This window comes from Pteropus vampyrus, unplaced genomic scaffold (assembly GCF_000151845.1).
Source record: "Pteropus vampyrus isolate Shadow unplaced genomic scaffold, Pvam_2.0 Scaffold186, whole genome shotgun sequence".
Lineage (NCBI taxonomy): Eukaryota > Metazoa > Chordata > Mammalia > Chiroptera > Pteropodidae > Pteropus > Pteropus vampyrus.
In genome coordinates, this window is record NW_011888967.1 from 1,549,807 (window position 1) to 1,562,704 (window position 12,898).

The window sequence follows — 12,898 nt, forward strand, 5'->3', positions numbered from 1 at the left end:
AATCCCTGGCTCTGGCTGATAGGGTAAAAATTAATAGCTTGATAGTTTTTGCTTTAGCAGGCACAGGAAGCATGTTGCTTCCAAGTAAAAGGCTCCTTGTTAAGCTCTGAGACCAAAATGAATCAGGAACATTGCTCTGCCTTTCTTATTCATGCATTTCCCCACTTTAGAGAATTGTTCTTAATTTATGTTGAGAGTAACTGTTAGGGAAAGTAACTGATGAAAAGGATCGGTACAGATCTTGTTAATTCTGATACTGGCATCATTCCAGAGTTTTACTGGAAAAATCTGGACTTCCATCAGTATCGTATTACAGATTTATAAAATATTCAGCTGCATCAGTCTAACCCTATTTTCTATCTTAAATTTCCTAATGTTCTTTTCTGCTTTTTAAGTTTTCTAATATTGTAGTTTTACCCTTTCTTCTGTCATTTCACTGAAATTTGGGGAAAACAGAAAGATAAATGCATATTTTCAGTCAGTTGTTTTGAATTAGAAGGCTTGGTTTTTCTAAATAGGTAGCAAAAAGAAGGCCTGAATAAAGGTGTCCCTAGAGAAGTCTTAAGATTAAAGTTAATTGCCACAGTAAGCCAGGGAGTTTAAATATACCAGGAATCAGCTAACCTTGAAGTCATCACATGATGGCCAAAAAACTGCCCATGGTTCAATAATAAAGAGTTTAAATTAAAGCAACAGCATCACATATGTAAAAATAATCATAACATTCTTTTATATAGATGACGGATAATAATTTATCCCATATGACTATTCTAACTTTATTAAAAACTAGATCTAGCGTCATGTCCTGTAAGCATTTAAGTTTATAGGAAACATGATATCAAATTACTACAATGTCTTATGATAAAGGCTAATGATGGTATAGAGATCATTCACATATACAAATATACACCATGATGTCAAAAATGTTACTCAAATTGATGACTTCACTGACATCAGTAATTTCAAAACAAACAAGTCAGCCACGTGGTTAAAGAAGGCTAAACATTTAGCAATATATGGAACAACAAAGCATTTAAAATAATCCTTAGCTTAGCTTGGTATTTCATATCCATGATGTTATAAATGGCCTACAACACCAAATAACCTTCAAAACCAAATCTGATTAATAAAGTTACAATAGAATTCTACTGCTGATGGACCATCACTGAAAATTATTATAGAAACATAGCTCTATCCCCTACAAGAAATATTTCCTTGTTAATGACATATGACTGCCAAAGCAAAAACAAAAATAGAAAAGCAAATACAAATACACAACTTAGTTACAAAAGGACAATTTGAATAATTACATTAACTTTAGGATGTAAACCTAACTATTCCAGCTAAAAATAAACCTGACAAAATATCCAAAAGAATGTCCCCCCAAAAAGTTCTAAAAATGTCACTCAACCTCATGAATAAGCAGATATATTAGAGGACAACTATGACTGAAGTTGAAATAATCAGCTACAGAGAAGTTCAAATTTACCTTTGATTTTTTTTTTTTAGAAACCAAAAATCCTACAAGGACCAAATTAATAATCACATGATGGTCAAATCAAATCACAATGATTTCTTTCAGCCCAAAGAAGTTATTATATCAAGCTGTATATTTATATTTAAATAGTTGAAATGATCCATCAGGATGCTTTTCTATAGCCACTAATACCATTTGTGAAAAGGGAGGCTACTCATCTGAATACCTGTCTCTCTCTCTCTTATGGCCCCCAAAGCCATGACTTTAAGGTTATTTCAAAATACTTCCTATTCATCAAGATAATGGTTATATTTGAGAAGAGTGGTAGTGACTAGGAGAGGCCAATGACATTCTCTTGATCTGGGTATTGGTTACATGACTATATACACTTTGAAAATTCATTAAACTCTATTATGATTATTGCACTTTTCTATATATTTATATTTTATACTTCAACAAGTTTATTAAATGAAAATGTTCCATATTTACTTTTTTTTCACTTTTTGAAGTAGTTACTAGTCTGAGATTCCTGAATGAAGGCTTCATATCATACTCATCTTTTGTCAGTGCTTGGTACATAACAGGGATTCAATAAAGATAGGTGAATTACCACAGACCAGTAATCCATTGTATAATGGCAATAAGAACTACTTAATTTTCATTCCTCCATCCACAGATTAAAACTGCTAATACAGGTGCACCTTATACTCCATGAGTAGTTCAAAATGCTTGAATCTCTTGTCCCCTAAGAGATAGATGGTATTTATATATGACAGAGGGCAATAAAAGCCACAGAGAAGGAGAGAGACATTCCAAAGGGATTCATCAGGAAAGTCATAATTGAGGAAGTAGCATATGAGCATGATGAACATCTTAGTAAGATGAAGGAATTGACTAAAAATTTACAGAATGCTTACTGTCAGGTACCATGTGAGTATTTTCATAAACTGTACTAAACTCTCACAATACAGCTTAACCTACTAAAACCCTGGCAGTGTAAGAAATTTGTCCAAGATCACGCAGCCATTAAATAGCAGAGAATTTGACCTAAATCTTTTGATTCCAAGATCAATGTTTTTCTCCCAGAGACTGATATCTTTGTCCAAAAAGCCAAAAACTCACATATGAAATCTGAAAAAACAAACAAACAAAAAAAACCTGATATTTTCTTCCTATCCAAGGCATACACTTCAAAATATTTTTATTCTTCAAAGTAACCTGACTAAAACCAAAATAAAACAGACTACATCTACTTAGAAGAATGATGGCCTAAATTGACAGTACTAGAATTTTAATTCATAGCTTGAAATCAATCCATTCAGCTATCTTTTTTCGTAAAAAGGTCTTGGTCAACCACAGTCTTCTAATCAGAGAGCCTTTTACCTAAGAGAGGCTTTCATTCTATGCTTTTGCCACCACATAATGTAATATGTTCATTTTTGGAAATAAACATAAATATCTATTTATAATCTTGTTTTGGGGGAAAAAAAATCTTCAGACTCTTAGCCTTTTTTTCCTTTATATCTTTGTTTTCAGAGGACCTTTACTCATTCACTCAAACATACTGAGGAACCTTCAATGTGTCAGAAAATCATCCCTCAAAAATGAATAGAAGAGAAGCCTCGTTTCAAAAGATTCCCCAGTGTAACAATTGTACCTGAACCTTTTCATTTCATTTTGTTTTGTTTTCAGATTCCCGACCCACAACATACAAACTCATCAGTACCCATTCCTCTTTCTGCCTTATTCCATTCATCTATCTGATTCTATTCAACTTTTCCTTGACCTTTCATCTCCAAATTGTACTATCTCCTTGAGGATAATACTACATCAATTATTCCCTTTCTCTTCCTTTATTTCTGAATCATTGTGGTAACCCCCTGTAATACCCTCATCACAGCATTTAACACAGTTATAATTGTTTATTTACTTCATTTGATCACCAACTACTTATATAATACCTCCTATGTATCAACCCTTAATCTAGGCATTGAGGATGTAAAAAAAAACTTTGCCTTCATGGAAAACTATTTTCAGATGGGCTATAAATAAGACAAACAGGTAAACAAACAATATGTCAGCAAGTAACAAAGCTACGAAAATTAAAATAATGTAACAACTCACAATTCTGATGATAAACTGAAACCCAAAATGTGAGAAAAGGTCAAAAGTCAGAGGTGATCCTTATACTTTTGGTTTGAGGAACTGGGTAAATGATGAAGTTCCTTACAGAATTGGTAAACACTGGAGGAGGAAAGATTTGAGAGAAAAATGAGGAGTTCTTTCTTTGCCATGTTAAGCTTGAGATGCCTTTTAGATATTAAAGAATAGAGGTCAGGGAGGTAGTTAAATAAAGGAAAACTCTGCAGCTCCAGAGAGAAGTTGGTCTAGAGTTCCAAATCATAAAGGTATCATCATAAAGATGATATTTAAACCTATGCACTGAGCTGAATGAAGAAATTATTTCAGGTGACTGAGAGGCAAATGCTGCTGAGCAATTGAGTGAGATGAGGACTGCACATTAACCGAATATTTGGAACACGGAGATCAATAACCATGACAATAGTGTTTTTAGTAAGATGGTAGAGACAAAAACTATTTGGATAGGGACAGAAATAATGGGAGGTAAAAAAGTGGAGTCCAGGAGCTTTTCTATAAAGAGGAAGAAAGAAACAGGTTGGAGCTAGAAAAGAACATGGGTTCTATCTAAAGAGGGTGTTTTAAGAAATTGAAATAACCCATTAGAGATGGAAAGATTGATGATTCAAGAGAACATGGACAATTGACGAGCCTTAAGCCTTTAAGTCCTTTAGGTAGACAAGAAGGAATGAGCTCTAGCATTCAAGTGGAGACTAGTCTTAAGGAGAAATAGGCATTTCACCCACTGTAATGGAAAGACAGCATATATGAGTACAGATACAAACGGTTTGGTAGATGTGATGGTGGAATAAAGAAACCTGGATCTAAGCAGGTTAAGATTTTGTCAGGCAAGTACCACAGAGGGGAAGAAGTATAAGGGAGCAGAGGTATATACAAATGAGCAGTTATATTAATGAAATATAAACTCCATAAGAAGGGAAGGGGCATGAATGAGGTACAGTGAAAAGTTAAAGGGCTAATGGACAGAAGTATCCAATGGAGTTAAAAAAAAATTATTTGAGGAATAAGGAAACAAGGTAGTAGATGATGGTCAATTTTTTAAAAAAAAATCATAACTGGAGCAGTTATAAGCAATGAGAGAGTTTAAGATTTGACTATGGGAGTAGATTTCCAAGGTCGGGGTGCAGGATCTAAAAGCTGAGAGATCAGATCTTGGATTATCCATGTGGATGTAGCAATTACTAAGTACTGTGGCAGGAATTGTGGAAAAGCAGTGAGCCAGATACTAATGAGGAAGGATAACTAGAAGGTACGGACAGATCTGGAAGGGATAACAGTCTGATGCACATATTTCAAGAGTTAGGGTTTTGAGGGAGGAAGAATTGGACTGAAAGGGTTCTAAACGGGAGGCTGCAGATGTGGGTTGAACAAATATCATTATTTAAGGACTACAGGAAAACAGAGTTCCCAGGAATAATCAGGTAGGGCAAGAAAGTGAAAGAAATTTTATTTTCAACACTGTCTCTATTTGATGATGATAAACTACCAATTCCAGGAGGCAACTGGAAGGATTAGGGGAAGGGGCATTGAAAGGTTGGAAGATTGCATCAAGTTGGATATACACAGTCAAATGAGGATATAATTTCCCAGTAGTAATGGCCAGCCTGAGAATCTTGGACACTAAAAAACCAACCGAAGCAAACAGACAAACGCCTTTTATAAGCTTCATGAGAGCAGTTCAGTATCTTTCCAATAAATTCCCTTTCTGCTTAAGTTAGCAACTAAGGAATCCTAATAATAATTATCTTCATGTAGAGGGGGCCTTGCACACATCAAACAAGTTCAGAAAAGGAATGTTTCTTTCACAGATCAAATTCATTTAGTACCTTTAAGTGCTACTAGGCCTGAAGTGATAAAGAAAACCTCAGAAAGGAATCTTAGGCATGTTAGCTATTCCTTTATCCCCTTCTCATGTCATTTCTTCCTTTCACAAAAGTAAATGGTGAGAAAAAGAGCAACGACAATTGAAGATGGCGTGAGCTGGCAGCAGGGGTGTTCTGAGGACAAGCAGGATTCTCTGTACAATTGCCTGTGACCTCATAATAACACTTGTGCAGGTGTGGAAAGAGTCCTACGGCTTAAAATAACAAATGCGGCAGCAGCTCCGAGGTTCTCTGTCCAACTGTGCCACTCTCTACTAGTGTTCCTCTAAATGGAAAATGGCCCATTTGGGGGAAAGTTAATATAAATTATGACTTTCTCTCTCTCAGGTGAACTAATTTATCTGGATGAAAAATTCTGAGAATACTCTATTTCTAACACTGTAGTATTTAACTTTATGTAGAAACAAGTATTGATAAGATAATAAAATTTCATAACCCAACAGTGAATATAGTCCTATTCCTTAACACATAGATCAAATCAAGGCATTAATTTTAGGTGTTATTCATTGTACATAAAATGAAATGTCTAAAATATATAATTGAGGTAGAAAAAAACAATTATAGTAGGACTCAACATTAAGAAACAAGCAGAATCAATTTACTGGCATCTAATTTACTGGTACCTTGAAAAGGTAGGTATATGGAATATCCCAAGCATGGATGAAATACTGTGTGAAAGGGAGGAGAGAACCTAAGAGGTAAATACTAGAGAATACAATACTTCAAAATATTCACAATAGTGAATATTCACTATTTGGTATAATACTCTTATGTATATCATAAGGCGAAGCACAACAGAGGGTAAGTCGCTCCGCCAACTGAAAATGTATGTGTGAATTTAGTAACAAGTAAATGGTGGTGGTGGAGGGGTGGTTATATTTAACATAAATCCACTTAATAGACAGCATTGGTGAAATATATCAAAGAACATTTCCCAATTTGAAAAAAATCAAAGGCAGTCCCAGGTGATCTCTAGAGTGCCAGAGATGGTTACCTTGAAACAACAGTGGATTTTACATCTGCCCAATGGCAGATTTGTTCAATGGCAACTCACCTGTTTAACTCTTAATTGCAGAAACCCAGTGATTGAAAAATAACATTTGTTCCTATGACTGACACTTTATCACTCACACCAGAGATTACCTGAATAAATCTGAGACCATTCCCTAAAGCACAACATCTCTGGGCTGGGGGAGATATGACATTACTGTTAGATAACATCAAGAAAATGCACAATGAAAAGTACTCGAAGTTTATGAAGAACTGCTAGCACAAGAAGTACAACATCAAGAAGTCTGTACTTATAAGTACAAGAAGTACAGTTAGCTATAGTGTAGTTAGATATTAAAACTGCTTTTTATCACCAGATGAAAAATAATCAAAATTAAACGCTTATGCTAAAATTTAACAGTAAGAACACAGGACCAGACAGATACCTATTGCAAATTGAAGTTTTTTATTTTGGTTTACCTACTGATAATAGGCACTAACTTGGGAAAGTCTTCTCAAATGTTGCTTCAATTTTCCTTCTGAATCTGAACCTAAGCAAGGGAAAGAAGAGGTCTCCTGAGCACCTAACTGAAATTTTCCTCTTTATTCTTCTTTACTGAACTCTTTTCCCTCCTCAGAATTTATCATAATTCATAATTATATATCTTTGTGCTTGCTTATTGTCCAATGACTCAGGAAACTATAAGCTCCTTGAAGGCAGAGTCAACTCTTTAATACCTTATGCACTTGAGCATAGGGCCTTGTACATAGAACATGCTCATTAAACACAGGTAGTGAAGAAAGAGAAAAGGAAAAGGAGACCACAGGTTGCCATAAACTATTTGCTTTTGACATTAATTTCTCAATGTTCAGAATTTAATCACTTATTGGACACATGATCTAGACCCCTTTTTACATCATTCAGTTTAGCCTCACAACAATCCTGCCAGGTTTCTCACTTGAGATCAAAGTAAGGCTCACAGAAATTAAATATTAAATAACTCATTTAAGCCACACACCTTGTAAATATGAACACCAGTTTATGTGAATATTGGGTTCATTTGATATCTAGACAGTCTGAATTTTCTTCCAGCTTACAAAAATCCTAAAGAAGTAAATCACTTACAAAACGCAAAACGAGCACTGTTACATTAATAAAACAACGTGATCCTCAAAACAATTTTACAAGAGGCATACTCCCATTATGTTGGTGAAGAAACTGGGTCTAAAGAGCGCTTAATCTTTCACATTCTCCCTACAAACCTATGGGCTTGGGGTTTCCCAAAATGAAATAGTGGCTGCATGAACTTGGTACAAAATTCGAGTACCTCTTACCATAATTCTCGTTTTCCCACTGCAAATGTGATCCAGAAGGGAGCGTTCAACGACTCGATTTCCCTATTTGCATTTTAGGTTCAATGAGGGTCTCATTCGCTTTTGTGCAATTAGTTAAGTACTGACCGCCAAATATATTTACGAGGAGACAACACATCCAGGTCAAAGAAAGGGCGTGGGAATATCATTTTAGAAAGGGTTGCCAAAACTAGCTCTGGGCTGCGGTCCACACTCACCCTCGCCAACTCGTCTCATTTCCTCTTTCCCCTCCATTGAACCATTCCTTCCTGGAGTCAGGTTTAGGACAACAGGCAGGTTCCTACCTTGGTCTTAACACTCTTATCAAACTTGTCATTTTTGAAGCTAAACGTATTCTGGTGCCGCTGAGGCCTGGAACGAGCCACGTTCCCTTTCTGGGAGCTCATCGACGAAACCACAATCACCACACGCTGGGACAAGGAAGATGCAGGGAAGACTTAAGACGCCAGGAACTACCTCGCAGAGCTTACGTCCCTATCACTGACCCGGAAGGAACTTACCGACTTTCCGACCCCTCCTCCGTAAGCCCACGTGACTCCGCGCGGAGCTCGAAGAACACCCATCTGGCCCTCAGCGACCAAAAGGCTCTTCCACGCCACCCAGCCTCAACTCCTACCCCTCCACGCAGCTTCTTTCCTGAAACCCGCGTATAAATCCCGCTTTCTTCGAAGCGAGAATTCCCCCATTGGTCCGAACGTAGCAGTCCATCAAAGCAGAGAGGCGGGAAATTTTTACTTCTATTGGCTCTTCTTTTCCGCAATCCCCGCCTCCTGCCGACTCAGCTCAGCCTCTCCTGGGGCCCGACTCCGCTAGGCGGCTTCTGATTGGTGGAAGTCAGGCTGAGCTGGGCTGCGTCCCTCCCCCAGCCTGCTCTCAGGCTGGAGCCCGGGTCAGCTTTGGCACCTTCCTCCAGTCAGTGACCAACTCCTGGCTTAGCGAGTTTACTAGTGGACTCCTTCGATTTCCTTCCAGCTTCCCTCCTGCCACCAGAGCGAGTCCCGCGGCTGGCAGGTTGAGAAGGAGCAGAGAAAGGATCAAAGAGAAGAAAGACCTCGCTGGGTCTGGGTGGTGTCTGCAGTGCCAGAAAGGGAGGTGGTGGTGGCGGCGGCGGCGGCGGCGGCGGCGGCGGCGGCGGCGGCAGCAGCAGCAGCAGCGGCTGCGACCACGGCCGCGCGGGAACTAAGGCCGGAGAGTAGCCGGCGGCGGCGGCGACGGCGGCGGCGGCAGATCCAGCGCCTCGCGCCGGGGCCGTTAGTCAGCAGAACGCGACCCCGTGAGAAGCAGCAGAGCCGACGCGTGGAAGCGAGACTCCGGGTTTGCGAGCCGACCCTCTCCGGCGCTGCCGTCCTTCCTCGTCCCGGCGCCGGGGACTGCAGCCCTCGTCTCTCTTCCTCGGCCGGACCCGCCCGCAGGCCGGGAGAGTCCGGCGGCGGCGGCGGCGGCGGCAGCGCGGATCAAGCCTTGTGGAGGACATCGCGTAGGCAGAGGTTCTCTCCCGGCCCTTTCTGCCTGACACCTCTGCTGCGGCCCCTCAGGTGCAGGTGCGTGGCGCCGCGTGGGGCTGGGCCGCTGCGGCCGGGCTCGGGGAGGGGGTGCTAGGCCGGGAGCCGCAGCGCGGGAGGGACGAAACGGGGCCGGGCGGGGGGAGGGGAGCGGGAGGCGTCTTTGTTGTTGGCGACCGGGATCCCACTCGACTCTGGGGAAAGGCGGGGAAGCCACTCCCGATCGGGTCTGCGTTTTGGAAAGGATTCTCCAGTGGTGTCGTGAAGGGTAAAGGTAGTGGGATCCTTGTGGTCGGTGAGGCTGCGGGAACCTGGGGGCGGAGAAGGGACGAACAGACGGTCTGGGAAAGGTCTTGGGTCCTTGCCGAGAAGGGTCTCATTTCACTTCCTTTGCTTTTCTCCCTGTGGACCGAAAGATGGGGTCAGGTTCACATTCCGCTCCCTGACTCACTGAGATTCATGGTGCCTGAAATCTTTCTCCTGAATGCCCTCGTGTGCCAGCCTCGATTTGAGATCGAATCTGTCCGGTGCTTGGTGATTTGTGTATTCCGGCCGGTCGTAGGGTTCTTTTTCTGTAAGTGGTTGAACTTTAATCTCACCTGTTTTCGAGCTCTGGGGGTAGACTTGTCAGGAATTTTGAATTGGAAAATTACAGTTTATGTTTGGATTTTTTTTTTAATCCCGAAATGAAAGTTCTGTCAAGTTAGATTGTGTTATGGAGGGCTTTTGAAAAGAGAGAGTTTAACCTCCTCTTCTTGTTTAAAAAAAGAATGTCCATGGTGAGATTTCTGCCAGTGCCACGACATAATTTTTTTTTTAAAAAAAACGATGCTTTGATTTAAGTCAGTGTGAGGTGGATTTGGTAAGCAAAAGGATGAATAACGGAATACAGAGAGGGTGACCTTTAAATTTCACTGTTTATGAAAAGGTAATCCAGTTTAATACTTTTTGTAATATATAATACTTGATTCGCAAGATGAGTCACTGATTTTCTTGAAAGGTCCCAATTAATAAAAAGAATTTTGGATATCTTGTGTCATTATTTTAAACTAATGAGTCTGAGTAAAAAGATTAATCTGTTTACATTTACAAGGAGACTTAAAACGAACTTCATAAAGAGTTTGTCTTTTCGTATGTTTATAGCATAAACTTATTTGGGTGACATATCTAATATCTAATCATTGCCAATGTTTTGATAACTATCATAATTCCAGTGGTCTAATTTAAGACTGCTCAACTCTCTGCTTGGTGGTAAATTTTTATTTTGGGAGTAGGGGTGGCGGGTTACTTAAAGGACAGTGGAGATAGCCATGTTTCCACAAATAAAAAATATAAAATTCCTGTTATGCAATAATTGCAATATTATTTGAGATCCAGGAGGAAATGAATAGCATCCTCACCCATATTTTGACCTCTCTTTTCTCCTACTCTAGTATTAATAAGGTTAATTAAATAAGGTTAATTGGCAAGGATGGGATTAGATTTTTAGCAGGCTAGGCAGTTTTAATTTTGTCTCTCGCTGAACGGTACTGTAGTTGATAAGTGGCTTGTTTCCTTGAGTATCTTTACCCATTTTGAAATGTGTATGAAATGATATCTGACAAAGAATTTTCTGTTTTCCTGTGACAAATAAAATTACCATAAAGCATGATGGCAAAATAACGTTTTGGATAGCTAATGGATACAAAACTAGGTTATTAGTATCTATTCCAAGTTTTGTCACTGAATTGGTCTGCAACTCCATGCAAGCTATCCCACACCTGAGTCAGTTTCTCCATCTATAGTATAGTGCTAATAAAATGTGCCACCTGCTCACCTTATAGAAAGGGCAATGAGAACCAACAGTTATTCTGGTTATGTGACATTAATTGTTTTAGTTAAATAAGAGTACTTTGTTTCAGTATTATGAATTTCAATTTCTTGGTGAAGAATTAGCATAAAGAAATAGTTATAATAGAGAGCGTACCTATCTATATGCCATTTAGGAGTTGATAAAGTTTTTCCCATGTTAAGATTGGTGTTATATCTTTAGAATCACTGATGACGAGAAAGAGAGTGACAAATTAATTTGGTTTATTTACTGGTGGGTTTTATTTCTAATACATTATTAATTCTCAAAAATTACTCCTACCTTTCCTATTCTGTTAAAAAGTTGTCACATATATTGCCTTATATGCCTCTTAAACTCAGTCTTGTGAGTTGGAGGAGAAAAGTGATGTTTTATGACTTTTTTACAGATGAAATAAAGCCCAGAGAAGTTAAATATTTGAATTGCCTGAAGCCACACAATTTGTAAGAAGTAGAATTGAGACTTAAGACTGGGTTTTCTGACATCTAGTCCCAAATCCTTTGCTTGGCTGGAGCAGTGGTTTCCAAATGCCTGTCTAGTCCCAACAGTTTTCTGCCAATTCAGGTGTAATGAGAAATGATATAGCAATGTACGTATTGGCAACATATAATACAATCAATGTCTGTGCACCCATTACCAATATGAGAAATAAAACTACAAAACAAAATGAAGCTTCTTTGTAGTACTTTATATAAACCCCTCTTAAATTCTACACTTTTTCCCACTGCACACCTCTAACCCCAAACTGACATGCTTCTTATCCATATGTTGATAGTTTACTACATACCTTTATATATATGAACATTATATAGTTTTTCTTTGACTGTTTTAAGACTATTTAAATGCGTTTGTATTTGTAGATTGCTTTCTTCACTCAATTTGCCAAGATTTATCTGTGTTTCTTTGGGTAGTTCTAGTTTCTTTATTTTTACTGCAATATGGTATGTGTTCCATTATGTGACTATTATCAGGTCTCTCTTGGTCATTTTAGTTGTTTCCAATTATTTGCTTATTAAGCAGTACTGTAGGGAATATGCTTGCATATGTTTACTTAGGCGCATGTGCAAGATTTCCTTTAGGGCAGTGGTTCTTGATCATATATCTCATTTTTATAGAAATATTTTGCAACTTCCCCAATATTTTTCTAAAATGAAATTCATACTAATAAGCTTAAATTCATGTTTTAGAGAAAGTAATGCTCCTACTAAAATATAAGAAATAATTTATAACAAAGTAATATATGTCACTGTGTAAATGCTGGGGCTCAACCACACTACATCTTGATACCAAGTGTGATAGTAGACCAGTAATGTCAGAATTCTTGGAGCTTGTTAGAAATCAGAAGCTCAGGACCTACCCTACTAACTCAGATGCTGAATTTATGTCCACATTAAAGTCTAAGAAACACTGCTACAAGAAATAATAGTCACATACTTTGCACCAATGGGTAGTATCACCATGAATAGGACAGCTGCTAATGAAGTTTAAAACAGGTGTTTTGAATTGGCCATTCAAATACAAGTGGTGGCACTGTTGTCAGTAAAAGAGTTTCTGAAAATAATGAACTATTTTCAGTAAAGTTGAAAGAAAAATAAAAGTTCAGTAAAGTTGAAACAAAAATAAAAGTTGAAACAAAAACAAAATCTCCTTACACAGTGGTTGC

At 38.5% G+C, this 12,898-nt stretch overlaps 2 protein-coding genes across 2 annotated transcripts in view; one reads left to right on the forward strand and one right to left on the reverse strand.

The window, feature by feature from the left end:
• The window catches only part of CUNH9orf85 (chromosome unknown C9orf85 homolog), a 41,097-nt gene extending 32,723 nt beyond the window's left edge, over positions 1–8,374 (reverse strand). The window contains exon 1 of the mRNA XM_011371265.2: positions 8,169–8,374. Within this exon, the coding sequence (XP_011369567.1) occupies positions 8,169–8,270 (102 nt within the window). The 5' untranslated portion in view covers positions 8,271–8,374. The remainder of the gene's footprint in view (positions 1–8,168) is intronic.
• Positions 8,375–9,016: 642 nt separating this feature from the next.
• ABHD17B (abhydrolase domain containing 17B) overlaps positions 9,017–12,898 on the forward strand; it is a 43,013-nt gene continuing 39,131 nt past the window's right edge. The window contains exon 1 of the mRNA XM_011371266.2: positions 9,017–9,425. The gene's annotated coding sequence lies outside the window, so the exon portion shown is untranslated. The remainder of the gene's footprint in view (positions 9,426–12,898) is intronic.